The sequence below is a fragment of the Triticum dicoccoides genome, chromosome 1A (genome assembly GCF_002162155.2).
Source record: "Triticum dicoccoides isolate Atlit2015 ecotype Zavitan chromosome 1A, WEW_v2.0, whole genome shotgun sequence".
NCBI lineage: Eukaryota > Viridiplantae > Streptophyta > Magnoliopsida > Poales > Poaceae > Triticum > Triticum dicoccoides.
The window spans coordinates 485,103,917-485,127,863 of NC_041380.1; the positions used below are offsets into that span (position 1 = coordinate 485,103,917).

A 23,947-nucleotide genomic window follows, 5' to 3' on the forward strand; every position below is an offset into this window, starting at 1 on the left:
GAGAGGGATCATCGCTGGAGTAGTTTAGTTCACGGCTCTGATTAGATCAGGCGCGCCGCTTGCAGGGCTCAGGGGCCGGATCGGGCAAGCGGGTAGGTGGGCAGGGCACGAGCACGCAGCCCCTACTGACACCGCGGACCCACCAGCCGCTTCCAGTAAAAAAGGAGAAGCAAAGGCGCATCCAGCAGACAAACTCAAAGCGGACTAGCGGTCTAGCGCAGTGCCGCCGCACATCAGGCTTGTGTTCGGTGCATGCAGCATCTGATCCGGGTCAAATCACGCAAACCAGGAATAATAACATAGCACAACAGAGATTGGGCACCATGAGCAAAGCAGATTTATTTTATTCAATCACCAGGTAGAGACAGGCAGTTTACAACTCAGCATATGGTACAATGAATCAGCTCGGTTCAAGTGGACTTTTCATTTCGCGAGAAATATATTAACATTGAGGTTGCCACAATCAATCAAAATCTGCAGTAACTGTTCATCTCACCGATCTGGCAATCGTTGATTAGCACAATGGCATCAGCATGGTACAGTGGTTTTGGACCCAGAAAATGACAATTAGCGGGAGTATCACAGCCTCCTCCGGTGCTGGGTCGCGCCACCGAGGAGCCAACCACAGTTATCAACTGCGCAAAAACGTAGGCAAACCTCTGTCTGCATCGTCTGGCGATCAGAAGCCCATGGATCCTTCTTCACAGGGAACCGTCCATCAGACAGACTGCTTTGTGCGATGCAACGCAGCGGCTGATACATACATACATGAGGGTACTCCGAGCGCAGTGATTGTTACATACACAGGGACCAAAATTAGATACATGTCGCAGCATTCACCTCACTTGACATGCAAAACCAGCAAGCCTGCAACATGGACGAAATCATATCAGCTGAAGAAGTTTAGAGAGACACGTCAATACTAGCTTGGTTTGATGCAGTCTGCCCGTTAGGTTATGTAAATATATATAAGATATGAGAACAGTGGTAACAGCTAACAACAATGTATGTTGCCTACCAAAGAACGTTAAATTGATAAACTTGACCGGTCAACAGTCTGTGAGCAACAACATGCGTCGCCTAAAAAAGAACGTTGCCATCATCATGGATGCTTTGGTCCAATCTTTTCTATTGTCTTGATTCACATAGAGCGAGAGGGCGCGTCTGTGAGCTTGCCCACCCAAGCCAAGCAAGCCACGCCTCAACCAATACGAAAAGGGCTGGCATCGGTGATCCACTTGACGGCCTGGGTGATCTGGAAGGAACGGAACGCCTGCGTGTTTGACGGCGCGCAACCCTCCACCACCCAGCTCATGGCAAGAATCAAAGATGAGGCGGCGCTCTGGGTCAGGGCAGGCGCCACCGGCCTGGGACTGATCCTCCAAAGGACATGGGACGTCCACTAATTCATTGCACCATTTCCCTGTAATTCTCCTGCTCGGAGAACTGAACTGCTAAACTCTCTTTCTGTTCAATGAATGAAACGCAAAGTCTTTGCGTTTTCTCAAAAAAAAAAAAAACTTGCCCACCCACGTTTGAGGTGCAGCCTTCACAGGGTGCTTTGCTTCTATTAAAAAACACCCTGGGTGCTAATGCCTATTGGTCGAGTTTTTTTAGTTTGTATAATGCAGCTTATCTTCTGTGTTGTCTTAATTGACATAATGCAATGGTAAATAAAAAGGAGAGTGAATGTTAAGGATATTAAACTATTAAAGAGTATACAACCTTGGTGCTTTCACAGGTGTTTTTTAACACTAGTCAAGTACTCCCTCTGTTCCTAAATATAGGTCTTTTTAGATATTCCAATATGGGCTACATACGGAGCAAAATGAGTGAATCTACACTCTAAACTAGGTCCATATACATTTGTATGTGATCCATATTGAAATCTCTAAAAAGACTCATATTTAGGAACGGAGGTATTATTTGTGATGGAACATAATGGATGCCAACAGAAGAAGAATACACAAACTAAAAAACTGTTTCATTCCTACACAAGTCTTTGATGTGACAGCTGCAAATATAGTATGCTTACATGAATCAAATATCTGCTTGTTCCTAAGGGATATGGTCGATTGATCTGAAGTTCTGAACGTGTAAAAAGATATATGAAACATAGCAGCATGCACAGAAATACTCACCAAGGACAGCAAGTGCAACTAGTAGTGATGTTGCTACAAAAAGTTGAGGGTGATTGTAGCGTGTAGAATATTCAGATCTACTTAATGTTCTCTTGATAAGTTCAGGCCAGCAATACGTAGTCTGCAAGGAGTAACAATAGAAGGTCATTACTGGGGAATTTAATCTGCAAGATCATATTCAAAGAACTAAGAACCTGAAACAATGCCTGGATTGTAATATGCAAACAAACAGAGAATATAGTAGATCATAGCATACCCTTCCTGATGTACGTAGGTTGAAGGGAGGTAATATATTTCCATTTCTCAAGCCATCAACAACTTCTCCATCTTTCCTCCTCTTTGTAAAGCTCTGATGGTCTCTATTCGTAAACCATAAGTTTCTCATAAAACTGCGGTACTGACTGCTCAGTTTGTTCTTGTAATGATGGCTTGTACCTAACGAATCATCAGCATCCAAACTACACAAAGTGCTACCGTAATGATCTCCTTCGGATGCACTTTCTCCACGTGAACATTGCAATTTTGATGCCCCTTCCACATCATTTCCTGAATATCTGAGTTCACGTGTTGTATGTTCTTGGGCAGAATGATAACCATTTACCATAGGTGCACTGTCGAGCTTAAGTTCAGTAATTTCATTTGTATCAGTGGAGTAGTATGCATGACTATGACTGTTGCCACCAGAAAGGAAAGATGCCAGCCCATCTCCATCCTGTTCACTTGAGGAGTATGGAGATTTCGGAGTTCTACTGAAATCTGTCCTAAGAGTCTTCAAGCTTTCTTCCACCTCAGAAATTTGCTCAGCTATAGCTCTAATGAATTGCCTGAACTTTAAGATTGCATTTTCCCTTGAAGTTGACTTATCAGAGAATGCAGCTGCATTCACCTCCCTCTCAAATTGCTCTAACTGCCAGAGTTAGGAAAATAAAAGTCTTAGAAGAAATCCAGAAAGAAGCAGATAACTCAGAAACATGGATAAATGGACTAGCATGGTCAATGGAAAGCTTGATTGTTTGAACCTGCCACTTGGTAGTTCCGAGAGCAGTAGCCACATCTCTCTCATACTGTATCGGTGCATGAAGTTTTGCATCTGAAGTGTCATCTTGTATAACTTTCTTTTCATGCAAAAGCAAGCGGTAGACACCGTCCATCCTGTACAGCAACCCACCCAAAATTAAATCCAACGAGTACAGTCAGCAAACTGCACAACACACGCTCCATCCTAATTAAAAAATATAAGTACACTGGAGGAACTCTTAACGCTGTACGTGCTTGCATACTACATAACTTCTAGGAAACTGGGGGAACTCTTAATACTGTACGTGCTTGCATACTAGTACATAATTCTGAGGCAGCATTAAAAAAAATAAGTACATCTTTATAAGAAAACATAATATTCTCAGGTATGATGACTGGGTCAAGGCTTGGTGTTTTTCTGTGCTTATACTTACTGCTATAACCTTTTCTCACAAGAGATTTCTAATTGTAGGATTGCCGGCTGCTCCCATGCTAAGTGGAACAGACCATCCATGCTAATTGTAGGATTGCCAGCTGCTCTCATGCTAACTGGAACAGACCATCCATGGAAATTCAGAGATTGTATTTGAAGAGTCCGTACTTAAAATATCATGTTAGTTGGGAGAATAACAAGAAAAATGTAACTACGTACTAGTTTATTATTAATCCCTTTAGATCGGTGCGATATACAGTAATTGCAGGGTACAAGAAGCATATGAATTATGGAGAAAGAAGTACTTCCTCTGTACAGGAATATAAGACCTTACAAAGGGAGTACTTATCAAGAGAAATCCTAAAGATACTAGAGAACATTACTGAACCTCTGTAAACGTGGAGATACATGCTGATGGCTAGTTCGTACCACATTAGCAAAGTAGCAAAGCTGTTTCGCTTTCTGTTATAATAAGGTAAGCTATATATACTATCGAACAGAAGGCGCACCCCAAAGCCTAATTTGACAGCAATAAACTTCTGCAGGCGCATCTAACTCAATAGATAAGCTACAGCCTACAGAAACCTGCCAGTAATTTCCTCATCGAAGGCAGCCATGACACTTTGGGAATTCACCAAAAACATGGACCTAGCCTATTGGTCGCAAATGCCAATCCAGGCAGAAACAATCACGCCGAGAGGTTCCCAAGCTCGGGAACTGGCGCCACGAGCTCTGAACACGCACCGAATTCTCCGCAATGCGGCGGCGAATCCCGCGAGACAAGCAACCGAAGCTCCTACGCGCGGAATTTCCACCAGCGGGCAGCAGATCACGAAAGGAGACGAGGAGAAGGAGCCGAACCTGTCGGCGGAGTCCTGCACGCACTCGGCCGCGGGGAAGAGCGGATCCGACTCCCAGCGCCCGAAGCCCTCCGCCATGGGGCGAGCGGGATCCGGCCGGCCCCGAGCGGATTCGAATCCGCTGGAGCGGGGAAGGGGACGAGGAGGGGGACGACGACGCGGGCGCTGGAGCGCGAGGGGAGGGAGAGATTCTCTTCTCCGGTTGGTGGATTTCTGGCTCTGGACTGGTTTTCTGTTGCGTTCCTCCTGCTCCCCCCTTCCCCTTTTCCTCTTTCGTGGGCAATTTTGACTATTTTGACCTGTAGACGAAATCAATTCATAAAATGAACTGCCCGTGAAACTATTTCACAGCATTGACCCTTTTGTGTAGCGCCCGCCACGCAGACGCCACACCCTATGGTGCAGCGTCCAGCTCGGAGGCGTTGCACGCCAGTCCACCGTGGCAGCCCCTGGGCCCGCACCCAGCAGTGCAGCGCCTCATAGCTAGGCGCTGCACCGTAATGTGCAGCGCCCGGCCCGCAGGCGCTGCACTGTGACTTAGATGCCAGCCGCCCGCTGCCCCCCCCCCACCCCACCCATTCGTTCCAGAGGAGTTACAGAACAGGCGGCCGGCGGCTTCATCCTCTCCCACTCTCAATCCCTTCTTAAAAAATCTTCAAATCTGACGATTTGGCCCGTGGATTCCTTCACCAATCCATCCTAGAAGGTACTTTTCTTCGATCCCCTTCTTTCTATCCATAGAATGTATGCTATTTCGGAGATTTGAGGAACCCTTGTTTGAATCTTGTGTATATTAAATTTAGGGAATTTTTGTTTGAATCTTGCATGTATTAGATTTGGGGAACCCTTGTTAGACTAGAATGTGATTTGGATACATAGGTTGACATGTTATTTATATAGTTTGGATACATAGGTTGACTTTTATTTATATGGAAAAGATATTTGTATTGAATCTTGCATGAGGTAGGCTTAGTTTAGTTTATTGAAATTACATTTGTATTGGCAAGAATGGTTTGGATACATATGCTTTGTATTTTGCATCTAGTAGGCGTACTTTAGTTTATTTGTATTGAAAAGATAATCGTGTTGACAAGAAAGCTTTCTTTCAAAATTGTTAGGATGGTTTGGCTTCTCGATGATCACTGGGACAAACAACACCGGTCGTACGCTATGGCGGTGGAGCAGCGGGTAATAATGAAAGTGGCCTGTTTTATGAATTTTGTATTTATTTCAAACACAAATGCTCCATATGTAATGTTATGAATTGTTTGTTTGTAGGCGCTTGCACCTTTGAAGCTTCGTTCTCACGGGGTCACCCTTGGGTGGATGCGCTATGATGAGCGATACACACCGTATGTAAGGGAGACAGGACTTCTCCCTTTCATTCATATGGTCAGACGGTCGACGCCATCCAACAATGCTCCAGCACTCACCGCGCTTATTGATCATTGGCGGCCGGAGACACATAGTTTCCATCTACGGACCGGGGAGATGACAGTGACGCTCCAGGATATTGCTATGATCACCGGTCTTCCTATCAATGGGAATCCTCTATGTATGAGCACCGGCTCCGATGGGTGGCGCGCGCAGATGCATGCCCTTATCGGTATGGTTCCTCCGGAGCCTCCGGAACCAGCAGCAGAAAACAAGAAGAAGGAAAGAGTCGCAGCCGGTGCTACTTTCACGTACTGAGCACTTTGGTACTTGCCCACCGGAAGCTGATGAGGACACGGTCAAGATATATGCTCGTGTCTACATGTGGTATGTGATATCCAGGACTATGTTTGCTGATGGCACAGGCAAGAATGCTCCATGGATGTGGCTGAAGGCGTTGACCGTCTTCGATAGCAAATGGAGTTGGGGTTCGGCGACACTGGCTTACTTGTATAGACAGGTATGAAGTTGTTTCTTTTTCACTTCATTGCTACATTATGAATGCGATCTTGCTCTTAATTGAACCATGTTCTCTTTTATGTGCAGTTGGACGAAGCCTGTTGTAGGTCATCTGGAGGTATTGGTGGTTGTTTGCTCGCACTTTCCATATGGAGCTGGGAGCGTTTGCCGGTTGGACGTCCGAAGAAGGTGAAGTACGATGATTGGGACGACAAAGGCGACCTACTACGGCTACCCACTTGGGCTTACAAGTGGGATGTGATAAATGCGACGACAGATGATCCCTCGGTCATGTACAAGTTGTACCAGAGTGAGCTTGACGTGATCACGCCTGAGCAGGTGAATTGACATGGCATAAGTGATTATGATGCTTCTATTGCAACTAGATATCAATTTTGCATTCTATCCCATTTTGCAGGTGATATGGGAGCCGTATGGAACAGGAGATAGTTTGGTAACCCTTTAGAGTTCAGGCTGAATCCGATGTGCACTAGGGATAGGGATCTCTGGCGTATGCGGTGCCCACTCATATGCAACTGGGCGGTTGAGCTTCACCTCCCACATCGAGTGCGCCGTCAGTTTGGTTTGTTCCAGGCACATCCGCCGGAGTGGGAGGACACGGAGAAGTTGCTACACGCGTAAGATATAATTAACCTTGAGTACTTAGCAGCTTCTCGGCGGTTTCGATGCTACTAATAGTATGTTTCTAACTTGCAGGTTGGATAGGAAAAGGCAGCGGAAGATTAAGGATTGGGCCAAGCATCACAGAAAGTATGTCGTACAGTTTGCACTTAGTGTGGAGCAAGCTAGGGCTGGAAAAGGAGTCCAGCTTCGTGAGCACTGCCCTATAGCGTTCAACAACTATCTCACATGGTTTCTTGCAAGTACCCGTGTGGAGGTATGCAAGCCGGCGTATGCTGAGGAGATTTTAGAAGAACCCACTGTTTTTGATGAGGTAGCCCAACACCAGTACAACGCATTAGTCAGGAAAGGCAACTCAGTGATCCCTTCGGCTCCAATGATGAACTTTGTGGTATTTGCCCTCTTTGCTTTTCATTCACACTATTCACATCTTCGCTTGCCTAACACGTTAATACCATTTCTGTTCATAGCGTGCCCAGATCAAGAAAGCAACTGATGAGACCGAGACTATTCTTGAAACAACCCCGGCTGGCAAAAGCGATGGAGAAGGTGCACTTCGAGCATTCATCAAGGTTCACATCTCCTTCAAACTAGCACTTAACATGTGTTGCTACGTTCGATGTCTCATTCACTTGTACATGTTGCAGCGCCAAGGCCAAAAGTTAAGGCGGCTATCAAACCTTTTTGGTTGTCGTGACTCCGAGTATGTATCATCAGAACAGTCTAGGTCGGCGACACCATCAGATCCCGCTTCGGGCCAGAGCCATGGTGATCATTTGGAGGATGAGGATGTGGGTGTGGTCACCCAAGAGGTATGGCATGAGCATATATATCCAATTGTTGATGCATTGCTAACTATATCCTCACACACGGTCTTTCCATATCTTTTGTTGATGCATAGATTGCTGATGATGATATGACCTTGGGGGCGTACCAGGTTAGGTTTGCATACATACTAAAGCCTAGAAAGGGAATCAACAAGTACACACCTGAAGACTTCACCGAAAGAGGCAAAAGGACGGTCGGCACCTCGCGGATGGCGGCTTTGGATGACTATTTGGATGACGATGTCGATGACGTGGAGGAACCGGAGCCGGAGCGGGAGCGTGTTCCTCTTCCTAGGAAGGTCAAGAAGTTAGCCAGCAAGAGGGGGGGAGCAGCCAAAAAGCGCTCAAGGAACTAGCTCTTCTTAGGAACCAGCCATAGTCCTTTATTTGTGGTAGCTCTATGTTAAACTTGATCCTCTTTGTATGTCTTAGTTATGTTGAACTTGGAGTTGACGTCTTAGCAATGTTGAACTTGATCCTCTATGTTGCACTTGTTGTCTTAATAATGTTGAACTTGATCTTCATTAGCTTCACCATTAAAGCCCTCATCTTAATCATTCACATTGGCAGTCTCGACATGTTTGAACTGGTCTGGATCCTCGAGGGTGACCTCAACTCCCTGCTCAACCACATTGAACTCTGAACCATGACAATCACCCTCTGGGTGCACCAAGTCCCCCTCTCCCTTCCTCATCTTTACCTGATAATGATTCTGTTTGCAAGCTACAACCCATGCAGCGCCTAGCACCGAGGCGCCACACTCTACAGTGCAACGCCTAGCTACTGGGCGTTGCACCTGTACTTAGCAAATTTTTGGGCACACGCACACATATTCCGATGAGGAGAGATAGTAGCTCACGACACATAGCAAGCAAAGAACTGTGACACATAGTAGTTCACGACACATAGTACTTCACGACACATAGTAGTTTACGACACATGGTACTTCACGACACATAGTACTTCACGACACATACTAATTCATAATACATAGTACTTCATGACACATAGTAGATCACAACCAAATCGAAGAGGAGAGATAGTAGTTCATGACACATACTAGTTCACAACCAAATCGAAGAGCATAGTTTAGAGGATAACACGATTATCGTCCACAAGCAAGTTGAAGATGACATAGCTCTATTGCGTAGAGCAAGGCCCCTTTCCCTTCTTCTTCTTCTTCTCTTCTTCCTCTTCCTCCTCCCTTTTCCTTATGAGGTGGGCCTCCTTAACCACCCTCTTCATGAATATCTTTTCCTCCCTCTCTTTTTTTTCAGCTGCAATTGCCCAAAGCTTCATGGTTCCTTCTTCAAAATCCTTTTGACGCTTCTTCCGTGCCTCCTCACATTTCCTCACCAATGCTTGCTCCCTAGCGCGCATCGCATTTGACGCTCTCTCTTCTTCCTTCCTCTTCTCCTCAAGCTCCTCTTCCTTTTTCTTCTTTAGCTTGGCTGCATCCTCCTCTCTAAGCTTCTTCGCAGCCTTCTCCCACCATTCCGCCATCTCATCTTCGCCATCCTCCTTCATTGTTGGTTTGTTGGGTTGGGAAGCCGCCATACCTACAATGAGTGAAACATAATGGTTAGTAAAGACAATACAAACAAATGGAACATATGAAAAAAAGAACATATGGAAAATAAGAACATTTGAAACATTATAGTTAGTGAGCAACATACGGAAATGGTCCATCAAGGTATCCAAACATTCCTCTATAACGACCTTGCCCTTGTCCATCACCACGGCCAAGTCCATCACCAAGGCCAAGACCATCACCACGGACAACACCACCACCACGAGCTCTACCACCACCACGGCCTAGACTACCACCACCACGGCCTCTTGTAAGTCCTAGTTGCCGACCTCTTTGTTGCCTAGATCCTCTTTGACTAACACTTGGTTGGCTTGGCACTTGTTGGCTACCACTTGGTTGGCTAGGCACTTGTTGGCTACCACTAGGTTGGCTCCCACTTGGTTGCCTTGGCACTTGTTGGCTACCACTAGGTTGGCTCCCACTTGGTTGCCTTGGCACTTGTTGGCTACCACTAGGTTGGCTCCCACTTGGTTGCCTTGGCACTTGTTGGCTACCACGTTGTTGCCTTCGCACTTGTTGGCTACCTCTTGGTTGGCTTGGCACTTGTTGGCTACCACTTGGTTGGCTCCCTTGTGTAGCTCCTTGTTGGCTAGTGCTTGCATCATTTTTCTTGGACCTTTTCCTTGGTTTCGTACATTTTCTTTTGTTGTGGCCATGACCTTTGCATTCCCCACAACGGGAGCTCTCACGAGGCTCTTGGAATTGATTGTTTCCCGCTTCACGGCGGCCACCATGGCCCCATCCGTCCATGTCGCCTCTAAAACGCTTTGTTTTACATCTACCACGTTTAACAACCTTCAACTCCGGATCCGGCCATAGTTGAACTCCATGGTACTCCGGCCATTGTGATTGGTCAAAGTATGGGTGAAAGCGGGGAGCCCATGTTTTCTTGACCGTCATGATTGAGAACTCCAACTCCCTCACGGTGCGTGGGTGATTGATGTCCACATTTCTAACGCGACCGGCGGTATACAAATGTGAGCATGGGAGATGAAGCAACAATGGCCTCCCGCAAGAGCAATCACATTGTGTTAACGACACCTTGAAAGCCCGACCTCCATGTTGCCGGCCATCGTTTGTGGTTCCTCCTGGCTCTTTCACTTCATACTTCCACTCTTCGTTGTCATATAATATAGCTTCTTCTGAGTCCGCCTTTCGTGATTGAAATTCTAACCATTCATCAACCTTGGGTGGGAACTTGTACTTGTACTTGCGCGGGTTCTCACCCGCTATCTGTGCATCAGTTTCCATTGAGTACTTTAGAAAGTACGCATTCATCTTGTCAAATGTGTATTGAACTATTGCCGTCACGGGTAATCCACGTGCACCTTTGAGCACCCTATTGAAGCATTCGGCCATATTGCTTGTCATTTGACCGTATCTTCGGCCATCTTCATCAAAAGCACGTGCCCACTTGTTCCGGTGGGGAATGTGCCTATTCATAAAGTCTTGACCCCCGTGATCAAGTTTTTTGTGTGCGAGCAATTTGTTCAACAAAGTGGCGAACCGCTTCTCGGAGAAAGCAAGACAACAATCTTGAAGATCATCGGCCAACTCCTTAAGGCCACATGCCCTATAGAAGTTCGAACAAAAGTGCCTCATGCACCATCGATGGTGCAACAGAGCATGCCCGGGAATGTCAATCTCCACTGCGTTAAGAATTCCTGCATGCCGATCCGATATGACACAAATTTTCCTTTGAGCGGGTAACACCTTCGTCCTCAAAAGACGCATAAACCACTCCCAGTTGTCATTGTTCTCCGCCTCAACCAAAGCAAATGCCAATGGCAACACCCGGTTATTGGCATCACTTGCTATCGCAACCAACAAGGTGCCCTTATATTGTCCGGTCAAGAACGTGCCATCAATGGAGATGACCGGCCTACAGTGTTTGAAAGCCCTCACGCATTGCTCGAACGCCCAAAATGCACGGCCAAATACTCGGACTTTCTTTCCTTCATAAACTGTTGTTTGGTGCCCATGAGGCTCGACAACATGAACCATGCCCGGGTTTGTGGCGGCCATGGCTAACAACAACCTAGGGATTCGGTTGTATGCTTCCTCCCAAGTACCATACAACATCTTAAATGCGGCTTGCTTCGCCTTTCATGCCTTGCCGTACTTCACCTTGTAATGAAAGATGGCTTTCACAAGGTCAATGACATGTTGGACGCTCATTGTTGGAAGTGTGGATATTGAGTTGGAGAGCCTGTAAGCGATGAACTCAGACATGAGTTGTTTGTGGTCTTGGGACACAATCTTGCCATCCACCCTTTTGCCTCGGCACATGTGAGTTGGCACACAACTCACTACGTGCCAAGCGGGACCTCCTTTCCATGGTCTTGCACGCACAATCCACGGACATATTTCATCTTCACATGCACATGCAACTGTGTAGCGCACATTGACGTCCGAATGCACCAACTTGTGTGGACGATAATGCGTAACCGAGTAGTTGTCGAGCCACATCTTCAATTCCAAGAAGGTTTCGAACTTACACCCTTTACCAATCCGGTTCTTGTCGTCTCCCAAATCACGGTGAGAGCTTGGCCTAACCCCTAGAGATACAGATTTGCCACCATCCACAACGGCTTCATCCGCGAGACTAACATCCTTGAACAATGGTGTCTTGTGATCCCGACCGAATACCTTCTCGAAAGCTTCGGCCTCCTTCACCGTGAACCCCTCCTCATCAACTTGTTCATCGGGACCTTCGTCATCCGAATCCGATGCATATGCACGGGAAAAAGGGATGGAATGGTCCATTGTCTCTTGCAAATGATATTTGTCAAGATCACCCACATTGTTGTCATGGAGATCAACTTCATTGTCATCGTCTGCATACTCATCATTGTCCTCTTGCAAAGCCTCATCTTGGTTGTTTGTAAACGGGCTCAATGTTGGCCTCACTTCTTGGGTCAAAAGAGGTTCAACAATTTCATCTCGCTTCAAGGGTGGGGGGCTACTAGCAACCAAAGGGGAGGGTTTCCGGTTCAAGTCCAAATGCAAATTTGAATCAACCTTCTTCGTTGCAAATAACTCTAGAGCCTTGTCAAGTGAATCGGCCACCGTTTCCTTGTATGCAACCCAACGTTGCTCCGAGTTGATACACATTGTCTTCCAACGGATGTGCATTCCAAAACCTACATTATGCCTTCCCTCCAACTCAACGATATCACTAGGGTCCATCCAATTCAAATCTTTCCTCACTTGTTGCAAGAGCTCCGCATAGCTAGGACTACTATCAAACAACATATCTAGCTCATCCGGATCCGGTTCAATATTGCCTTTCAAGAAGGCGTCTTTGTCCCCATGATGAACAAACACACATGTTCTTCCCATCCCTATAAGCATTCAAACAACACATCGTAACATTGCTTCCATGAGTACTAATTTAAGGATTAACACGGAATACAAACCCTAATATATATATATCAAACAACAACCCTAACCCTAACCCTAACCATAACCCTAACCCTAACCATAACCCTAACAATAACCCTAACCATAACCCTAACCATAACCCTAGCACCAACATAAGAACACCCATAAGAATAACCCTAACATACTAACAAAGCCTAATCATAGGAAATTGGCAAACAAAGATCTCACATCTCCATGCAAATCTCTAGGTCCAAACAAAACTAGGGTTTCCCAAACTAGCATTACTTGGATCAAAACAAGGGATCGAAGAAGATTACCTTGAGGGAGGGTATGACTTCGAAATCCACGGACAAATTCTTCAAATTTGCAAGTTTTGGGAAAGGATTTGAGAGGGGGAGAGAGTGGGAGAGGGGGCAAAGCTCGGGTTGGGGTGTGTGGGGTGGGGGGAGTGGGGGAGGGGGGCCCAGCCGCTGGATAAGTCACAGTGCAGCGCCCGAACGCTAGGCGCTGCACATTACATGTGCGGCGCCTAGCTAGGAGGCGCTGCACTGCTGGGTGCGGGCCCAAGGATTGCCACGGTGGACTGGCGTGCAACGCCCCCGAGCTAGGCGCTGCACCGTAGGGTGTGGCGCCTGCGTGGCGGGCGCTACACAAAAGGGTCAGTGCTGTGAAATAGTTTCACGGGCAGTTCATTTTGTGAATTGATTTCGTCCACAGGTCAAAATAGTCAAATTTGCCTCTTTCGTGCGCCGTCTAATGGGTGGCCGCTTTGCGGATGAGCCCCCGTGACAGCGCAAAATTGCGCGTTTGCAGGGACCAATGAGTTGCGCGTGTTGCGTGCGCGTCAGTTGCGGCTTAAAATAGGCACCTGGCCTGGGCTGAGCTGCCTCGACCACCTTCCATGTGATTCACGATTCAGGCACACTTGGGCCGTGACAAAGCAAGAGAAAATGTCGAGACAATGCTACATACAGTGGTTCAAGACATCGTCGTCTACCAACCTCTTGTCCTGAATTCTTCATCTGATCTTATTTGAACACAACACGAGATCAAGGCTCGATGTAACCCAGCCATCCGGGCGAACACGAGAATTTCACAAGAATCGGCTTATTTCCTGCAGGAACGAGCAAAGCACCAAACAGGGCCATATGATGGCTGAGAAGAGACCGCCATGAATGGTTTACACTATGAAAAGATACGATTTCATATGCACTCTAATGCTATCACACACACGGTCTATCACCTAAAGCTTTTGCAACGGAAGGAAACAAAGCAGAAAGGCATAACTAAGAGTCTACTGCAAGAACTGGGAAGCTTATGACACTGCAAAGATGAGCTAGACTACTTGGGGGGCCTTCAGCCTCTGGAAAACCCCGAACGCCCTTTCCGCTGTAGGAACTCAGGAATCTGCAGCTTCGGGCCTTCGTCCTGGGAGGATGAAGAGAACCGGGAGCTGCGGCCGCGGTTCACGTCGCCTCCAGCCTGAGCATCCAGGATTTACATTAGAACACTGGGCGCGGAAGTGAGCAGAAAGTAGTCAGTGGAACGCAAGAGGGTGTACCTGCGCGGGTCGGACTTCACTTTCCTCCTGGCGCTTGAATCCAGTTGCAATCAAGGTTATGCTCACCTGAAAGGGGTTCCATGTTATTAGCATGTGCGATGATGCCATGGGTTTGTTTACCAGGGTGGGTTTTAACGGTCTTTAAATTGTAAAATATGGTTTACTTGATTAAAAGTAAATGCAATTTTTATATATCTCTCTGGGCGAGAAGACTCTTGTGAAGGACGTTGATTACTTACCTGACCAGTATATGATGGGTCTATGACAGACCCAAATATTAGATTTGCGCCAGGATCTACGAGATCATATATCACTTCAGCTGCTGCATTCACCTACAAAGAGGATGACCAGTGGGGTTCAGGCCAAAAGTAATTCAAAATTTTAGTGGCGTTCTTCCATGTTAGCAGCAGGCTCAGTGCAAGCTCAAAGTTACAAATGAATAAGGCCTTCTAAACTAACTTAGCTGCCAAAGTTGTCCACTACAAACAAATAGATTTGATTAGCTTGCTATGTTGGTCACGATATAAACTAGAATGCATATAACTTTTACAAGCCGTTCTGTCTAACAGAGATTGTGTATATGATACCTCTGTCAATGTTAGGTCACTCCCTCCGGTGATATTCCACACAATTCCTGTTGCTCTTTCAATACCAATATCAAGTAGAGGAGACTGTATGGCATTGAGTGCAGCATCTCTTGCTCGTGTCTTACCTGCAGATAGGCCAACAGAAACAGCAGGAGAAAAGGGGGAAGGGTAAGCGGTTGTTGGTGTGGCTGTGGGCATGCTCTGATGTCCAGAAATGCAGTCTAAGCACAATTAGGAGTCAATATAACTGCATAAAGCCACATAAAAATGACAGCAATATATTTACTGCTGTAAAAGTAATAGTGAAACTTGTGGTTAGCCACATGACTTCTTTTTTTACCATGTACTGCGGGTAAAGCGCCACACAGCTCTTCATTTTATTCATAGGATACAGAACAATATTTACAAGGCCTAGACCCAAAGAAAAGGTAAAAAGAAGATATGTAAAAAGAAAATAAAGTAATTAACTACATTCCACTTATGTTATTACTCCCTCCGTCCGAAAAAGCTTGTCCCTCAAATGAATGTATCTAGCACCAAGTTAGTGCTAGATACATCCATATGAGGAACAAGCTTGGGACAAGTTTTTCCGGACGGAGGGAGTACTTATTAGCACAATATCCTTAGGAGTTTCACAACAAGCATTAACTCTATATGATGAATGCAAGGCATTATACATGTGCATGCAGCATTTGACGTTGAACAAATAGGGTTCCCTGAAATTTAACCTGTTGCTGTTCCAATACCCATCAAGGATGAACCTGCATCTGACATAACTGATCGTACATCAGCAAAGTCAACATTGACCAAACCTGGCACCTGCAAGCAAAAGAAGGTAGCAACAAATCACATCTTAAGCTGCATATATCAGACAACTCTAGTCAGAGTGAGTATGTTGACAAAAACATAAGTGAAAGATATATGAACTTTCAGACTAGTGACTTGGCATTGCAAATGGCATAACAAGCAGAAAGGCAGTGAATGTTATGTAAAGATGAACTTTCAGACTCATGAATTGGCATTGCAAATGGCATAACAAGCAGACAATGAATTTTGTCTCTGGCTAGAAACAATGGAGGGACGAAGTGCAATAGTCAGTCAACAATGGCATTCTACTTTTATCCTGTTGCAGCTAACTTGGTATAGATAACGGTCAAAATTAAGATACAATGATGTAGTTTGGATATTCCAAAGAAATGTATATAATGTTAGATCAGGATAGAACTAGGAACCAGAGACAAACTAATAATAATTATACCCACTGCATAGTGTGAAGGTGATGCTTTTGGAACATAAAAAAAATGGTGAAACAAGGAAATGGTCAAGGGAGATTGTTAATCCATAATTACATGAGTGTGTAAATTGTAAACCAAACTTTATTTTCTTAAGACACGCAAATGCCACTTCTTCGAAATCATACTCGTGAAATGTAAAATAACTAACATGGGGCATAGCATAGTAACATATTATCTTACAGTGATGATATCTGAGATTCCACGGACACCTTGCCGGAGAATATCATCTGCCAAATTAAAGGCTTCTGTCACAGGAGTATTTGGAGAAACAGCAGTCAGTAACTTATCATTTGGGATTACAATCAGTGTATCAACATTGCTTCTCAAGGCCGCAATTCCTTCTTGTGCCTGGAGTGCCCGCCTTCTTCCCTCAAATGAAAACGGGGTCGTCACGATTCCAACAGTTAATATACCCATAGACTTTGCGATCCCTGCTATAACGGGCGCCCCGCCAGTGCCTGTTCCACCTCCCATTCCAGCCTGTAAAATGAATTTGAAGATTCAAAGGCGACCAATAGAGCATATCAATTATCATATTCCTTTCAGTCAAGGCACATAAATGATTATATTTGGGTAAATGAATAAGTACTCCAACTTAACATGTCTATCTAGGATATCGTTACTCTCAAATAAGATCAATTCCTGATATGTTCTAAAATCTATATATTAGATGCCAAGCAAGGTGTTGCAATTCACAAATTCTACATCAATTAAGCAACAGCAAAAGCACGATTTGCACGAGCAGCTGGACGTACCGTGACAAAAACCATATCAGCTCCAGACACTGCCTTTTCTACCAACTCCTGGCTTTCCTTGGCTGCATTCATTCCGATTTCTGGGTTCCCACCAGCACCAAGACCTCTTGTCAGTTCCTGGCCAATCGGCAGCCTATTTGCCGGGTCAATGGGCGACATCCTCATAGCCTGGAAATCAGTGTTCACGATCCAGAACTCCACCCCCTTCATGGAGCTCTCAATCATCCTGTTCACGGCATTGGAGCCGGCGCCTCCAACCCCTATGACTTTAATCCGGGGCTCATTGTAGCGGTACGCAATGGAAGCATCTGCTAGCGGTAAGGTCTCAATTGCTTTTCCGATACCCTGCTCCTTGCTGGGGGCAGCAACTGCGCCATTATCCTCTCCATAAAGCATCGAGATCTCGGGGTGGAGGTCGTACATGGTGTCCTTGGGGGTGCGCCGGGGCCCAGATTGGCGCGAGTTTGCGGAGCATTCGAATCGACCAGGGCGACCAGCGAACCGCCTCTTCCTCAGGAAGTGCGTCGCGCTGACACCGCGAAATGTCTTCCCGGCCGGCGGCGGATCCAGATGGCGTGCGGGGTGTGCACCGGCACACCCGAAACTTGTGGAGAAGCTCATACCTCGGAACGGATGTCCGAGATTGCGGACGGGGTGGAGACGGCGGGGACGCGGAGAGGTGGAACGCGGACGGCGATGGAGGCGGCGGCGCGGGGGGTAAGGGGGCGGTGCTGTGGTAGGCCGGCGGCTCTAGGGCACGTGCCGCCTTTGGGTCGGCCGGCAGCTTTGGGTAGGTCAGAGGAGCAAAGGTGATGGTGGTGGGGGCGGAAAACCCTCTGCTGTTTTCAGCGAAAAAATGGAGAGGGTGGCCGGCGGAAGCGATAGGTTTTGATGGTTCGGATTCGTTGGCTGGGTGAACGGAGGGCGCAGATTTGATGATTTCGGATGGAACCAAGGAAAAACGTGATTACCGAGTCCATGGGGATGGATGCCCTAACAGCATACCAAATCCGATTCAAAGACATCTAAAACGAATCGATGTCAAGAGATGTTTTTGATGCGAACTGAGCATAGCTCGTACTAGCTGAGATGAATGAATAGGTTCCTTGTGGTGGAACCATGTCACCAGACTTTAAATTCCAGACTAGATTTGACATTGTTATGCACATTTTTTGAATTTATTTCAGACTTTCCTGTAATGTTCGTTCGATGGGAGAAGGTTTTTTTGTCGACTACGAGAAGCCTATGATGACTTCTTTAATCTTAAAATGTTGTGTTGTCTGAGTATCTCGAAGGTGCTCATAGGGGTGGATGTGCGTGTGTGCGTGCGTGCATTCATAAGGATTAGTATATATGAGTGTCTCCAATTGTACTGTGTTCAAAAAAGATATTTTTCATGCATCATTTCTTTTGAGAAAACATACGTTATGTGATTGATTATCATGGGTGTGGTTAATTTCCGTTCAAGGCTTTACTGGTTCGATTAAACATTGATTCTTAATTGAGGGATGTTTTTTTGTGGTGTTGTGCTACATCACCATTTTTCTTCGGAAAAAACTAACAACTCCTACGGAAGTAGCTGATAGCAAGCACAATATCATATAAGTAAAGACAATAGACAAATAACCATGAGTACAGAGTTAGGGTTAAGGATAACCTAAACTCCAAAGAGAATAATGTATCCCCATGTTCACTTTCTTGGAGGGCAGCTAGTCACCGTTAGTCACCGTTGGAGGGGCAAATGTTACCACGAAGGCACATCAACGCCACGAAGGCTCACTCTATTCTTCTTGAGGCAACACCACGAAGGCGTTAAGTGGCAGACCTTGAGGTGGTCTTCAAACCTTCACAAACTTTCCAAGGGTAATCACAATGAATGATTTATCTCTAAAGAACTCCTACCACCTAGGAGTGTCCAACCTCCAAGAGTAGCAAGATCAAGGAGAAAATGCTCAAGACTTGCTTAAATCATGATTTTCTTTGGTCAAAAGAGGGAAAGGGAGTGGATCTATCACTTAGCGGAGTTTCTCTCAAGAACTCTTACAAACGCCTCTGAGATCTAGGATTTGGTGTAGAGGAGAGTGAGAGGGAGCACTTCAGGGTTCTTGGGTGTTTTCAAATGAAGTGGTCAACCCTCTCCCGGAGTGGGATGGGAGTATTGTTGGAACTATCAGTGTACTGCAAGTACCAGACACCCGGTTGCTGAAGCAAGTGCACCATGAAGAAACTAGAGCAAATGGCCAAGTGTGAGATGTAGCGGACATCTGGTACATACCAGACATCCGGTGACTCATAGAGCACCGAACATCCCGTAGATGCCAGAAGTTTAGTAATATTCAATTTAAAAGCTTATGTATAGATCCAACGGACATCCGGTGGCTCAAGGAGTACCAGATGTTCGGTGGTTACAAGAAGTCCATGGGTTTTGGCTCTGTATTGGTATACTGGACATCCGGTACTGATCGGACATCTGGTGGTATGGTTCCACCGAACATCCGGCAGTCACCAGAAGTCCGGTAATATTTATTGATTTTGGTTATGTGTAGGTATATCAGATGTCTGGTGGGTATCGGATATCCGGTGAAGCAGTGAAAACCAGTATATTTTGTAAGCAACCTTATGAGTGTATATTGTAAACATCTATCCTAGGGCACTATTGCATGCATGTGTCCATGTGTGTCACAAGTGTATGATGTGAGTGGAAAATATTTACAAGGAACCGTGGGTTTGAGCAAATCTTTCAAAAGCCCCGATGATTCTCTCTTAATAGTGCGGGATCTCTATCATCAAGAACACACCAAAAAGCCTCTGTTTCATATATTTGTTTCTTCGTTCTTGAGCAATATCAAATCAAGTGGGGCCATGATCCACACAAATATGTTTCCACCGGGACTAAAACATGTGATATACTTAACAAACATGATTAGTGTCATGTATGTATATTATTTTCATCGACATCAGAATATAATTAAGGGCATGATTGCACTTTCAACCACTAATTTGAGTTCTAGAAACGAGCGCCTACTGGCACTACTTGTAGCGAAATCTGGCAAAGCTATCAAGCTAACATGCTACCAAAATATAAAGTCTCCAAGCAATAGTTCAAACTGCCTATTACAAGGTACTTATTATAAAAACTTTCTTGGTCGATTCTACATACAAAAAGGACGATCAAGTGGAGCTAAAGTGGGGAGTAAAGCTACTAGAGCGAATAGTAAGGGAGTGTTGGAAATATGCCCTAGATGCAATAATATTGCATTATTTACTTCCCCGTTTATAATTAAGAGTTTATATTCTATGTTATAACTGCTATGATCCTGGAATATGCGATTCAGTGGAAACTCATATGCACATGTGGAGTGATAAACGACAAAACCTGATTCATAGTCTTGCCTCTAGGACTAGCTCAAGTGTTGTTTGTGACCATGTTTTCTGGCTCCCAAAACAACTTTGAGAATATGACGTTGGAAGAACAATCATATTGAATTGACCCAACTTGTTTGTTATACTTTGAGATACTATCATCACAAGCCAATTGTTATAACACAAAGAGTTAACATATGCTTTAATTCCTTAGCCCATGAGAGTATCGTAGTCACTTCATACTATATGATGGACTTTGGGGTTTCTCAAACATCACCTGTAACATGGTGATTATAATGGCAACTTACAGGTACATCAGAAAGTTTGACAAGGCGCTAGATAGCTTAAGAGTGGGATTTTCTTCTCTGGCGATGAAGATACATTCTTAGGGCCCTCTCGGTGTGACGACGTCCATCATCGTCTTTCCAGACACAGGTGGCTAGGTCACAGGGATGACGAAACATGTCAACGAGAAAGAAGAACAAAAGGTAACGAGGAGACCGGTACAGTGAGCATGAGAATGACTTAAAGAGGATACCGATATATCTCACCTCGGGTTTTGTAAAGTGCCACGAAGCAAAGAGAATATCACATGCTAATCAAATGTTCACTCGAATATCATTCGTGTATTCAAAGCGATCAATATGGACGTCCACGGTTATCGAAAGAGTTTTGGGGCTTACTGGGTAATACCAGGAATTGATATATAGGTGAAAAATGTTTTTGAATATGTTAAATTAATAATAATAGCTTTGAACTTAATAATAATAGGTTCTAAAAAGGCCAAGTGGTGGAGTGTTATCGGGCCCTAGGGCCCAAAAACACTTGGTAGAGAGTATTTTAGGACATCTTGTAATAACAAGAGTAACTAGGGATGAAGGTATGAACGAAAATGTAGTTAGTTACCCATAAGGATTTATCGGTGGTAGGGATCGCAGTGGCGAAGGGTACAAGGGTCTCGGGAAAACACCAGAGAGTATCTTCAGAATCTTCTGGTGCACAAAGCAATCATCTGAAGCAAGGGGCTCTCCGGGACAAAGTATTTACGAGAACCTAGAGTTAGAGTTTAGCAAAATGATTTAACCCGAATAGAAGAGGGATCAGATTCCCAGAGTAAAGACAAGGAAAAAAGATCCTAATACCACCCCCAATGTGATGTGGGCCCGTAAGCCACACAACAAAGTTAGTAAAAGTTTTCCAAATACTAGACTCAACTTCGGACAAGGAGTTGGAAAGGGGGATCCTACAAGCAGTCGGCTCTGATCAACTTGTGACGCCCTCGATTCAATCATACACTAATCATACACGCAAATATGTACGATCAAGATCAAGGACTCATGGGAAGATATCACAACACAACTCTAGACACAAATTAAAATAATACAAGCTTTCTATTACAAGACAGGGGCCTCGAGGGCTCGAATACATAAGTTCGAATACACAAGAGTCAGCGGAAGCAACAATATCTGAGTACAGACATAAGTTAAACAAGTCTGCCTTAATAAGGCTAGCACAAAAGCAACATCGATCGAAAAGGCAAGGCCTCCTGTCTGGGAGCCACCTAAATACTCCAGGTCGTCAGCGTCCGTCACGTAGTAGTAGGCACCCTCAGGGTAGTAGTAGTCATCGGTGGTGTTGTCTGGCTCCTGGGATCCATCATCTGGTCGCAACAATCGGATATGGGGGAAAAAGAGGTAGCAAAGCAACCGTGAGTACCCATCCAAAGTACTCGCAAGACTTACATCAGATCTAAACTAAGTATGCATCTGTATCAAAGGAATGGGTTGTATCTGTGGACTAAGCTGCAGAATGCCAGAAGAGAAGGGGAAAGCCTAGCCTATCGAAGACTAGCATCTTCAAGCATCTTGCAGCATTTAGAAGAGTACAGATCAACATAATGTAAAGTAGTAGTAGTGTTATCAACCTCGCCCAGAGATCCTTCCTCGACCCCCTGCGAGAAAGCAATCCCAGAGCCATACTATCCATTTCTCATCACAAGTATCCAGTTCTAGTTGTATCGATCGGGATACAACTCTGAGCGTCCTTTACCGTAGACAGGCTATCGATAGATGTTTTCTTCCCTACAGGGGTGCACCAACTTACCCACCATGCTCAATTAGCTCCGTCCGAACACACTTTCCTGGGTCATGCCCGGCCTCGGCCAAACAATACGTCGCAACCCGACCTAGGCTTAATAGAGAGGCCAGCACGCCGGACTAAACCTATGCCCCCGGGGGTCTTGGGCCATCGCCCCGGGAACTCCTGCACATTGCCTGGGCGGCCGGTGAGCAGACCTAGCTACCTCCTTAAAAAGGCAGGTGCTTACTAGTCCAACCCGGCGCGTGCCGCTCAGTCGCATGACGTCTATTAAGCTTCGGCTGATGAATACAGCGCAAAACGCTCATACTATGCCCACGTGATGGTTAGTGCTATCAGGTCAGAGGCCCCTCGGATCAAATATCCAAATCATAGTGGATTATGAATGCGTGGTAACAAGCAGAGACTCACGAAACATGTGACCCCGTCGCCCCGTCTCGAGGACTCGCGCCAAGGGCTAAGAATGCCTGGCCACACCTCATAATTATCTCGCGGGCACCTTCCAGGTCAACCCGACTCCACATCACTTGCAATTAAGCTCGCGCGGGTACCCCTCGGGGTCGACCCGTCTTTAGTAACATGGTTTAGTGTAAAGTCATAGTAACCATAGTAACCGTGTGTCTAACACCAAGGGGAACCCTGAGGAATCACCCTTGATGGAATTCCACCTGATGTTATCGAGGAATCACGCTCGAGGTCCACACTTGAGGGGGTACACGACAGAGTCATTTTCAGGAGTGGTGAAGGAGGAATCACCCTCGATTACCACAACCGAATAGCTACACTACAGGGTTAACATCAGAAGTGCTGATGAGGTATCACCCTCGGCACTCGATAGTAACTCTGCAGAGTCGTACAACTAAGGGGGTGATGTGCAGTGTCGGGGCCTGGACGTCGATCACGTTGATCGAGTCATGGAACATAAAAGCAGGGGCAACTGGGACAAGGTGGGGGTCACTGATGGATCTCTAACCAACCTATACTAAGTAGTTTAGAATAAGCAGGTAAGGTATGAAAGCAGGTAACAAAACAGGCTATGCATCAGAATAGGATCATACAGAAAGCAGTAGTAGTTCTAATGCAAGCATGAGAGGGAAAGAAATGGGCGATATAGGAATGCTCAAGGGGGGTTTGCTTGCCTGGAAGCTCTGCTATAAAGGAAGAAGGGTCGTCGGAGACGTAGTCGGTCACAGGGGCAGCATCGGTCTCGGGGTCTACCGGAGAGAAGAGGGGGAAGAAACAGTAAATATAAGCAAGCAGAGCATCATAAAGCATAACAAGACGATATGCATAACTAGGGTCGACCTAACATAGTGCTGCATGAAATAGGTGAATGGGGAATTTAACCGAGAATATATTCCCGGTTCCGGACATGTGTCAAACAGATGACCGGAGGGGGAATGCTCCATGTTTAGATAGTTAGTGGCATTCGACAGGTAAACGGACTGCGTATTCAGATTCATCTTGTTTTTCTGAGCAACTTTCATGTAGAAAACATTTT

At 45.6% G+C, this 23,947-nt stretch overlaps 2 protein-coding genes across 2 annotated transcripts; both read right to left on the reverse strand.

Moving 5' to 3' along the window:
- Window positions 1–314: 314 nt before the first annotated feature.
- LOC119281153 lies at window positions 315–4,699 on the reverse strand. Its single transcript, XM_037561764.1, has 5 exons — window positions 4,453–4,699; window positions 3,161–3,293; window positions 2,398–3,048; window positions 2,142–2,262; window positions 315–867 (listed from the first exon to the last, which is right to left on the reverse strand). Exons 1-5 carry the CDS (start codon window positions 4,527–4,529, stop codon window positions 842–844), a joined length of 1,008 nt encoding a protein of 335 aa, XP_037417661.1. The 5' UTR covers window positions 4,530–4,699; the 3' UTR covers window positions 315–841.
- A 9,220-nt stretch (window positions 4,700–13,919) lies between these two features.
- LOC119281130 (cell division protein FtsZ homolog 2-2, chloroplastic-like) lies at window positions 13,920–17,824 on the reverse strand. Its single transcript, XM_037561750.1, has 7 exons — window positions 16,987–17,824; window positions 16,412–16,711; window positions 15,665–15,755; window positions 14,937–15,061; window positions 14,589–14,681; window positions 14,350–14,415; window positions 13,920–14,270 (listed from the first exon to the last, which is right to left on the reverse strand). Exons 1-7 carry the CDS (start codon window positions 17,605–17,607, stop codon window positions 14,145–14,147), a joined length of 1,422 nt encoding a protein of 473 aa, XP_037417647.1. The 5' UTR covers window positions 17,608–17,824; the 3' UTR covers window positions 13,920–14,144.
- Between the last annotated feature and the right edge of the window lie 6,123 nt (window positions 17,825–23,947).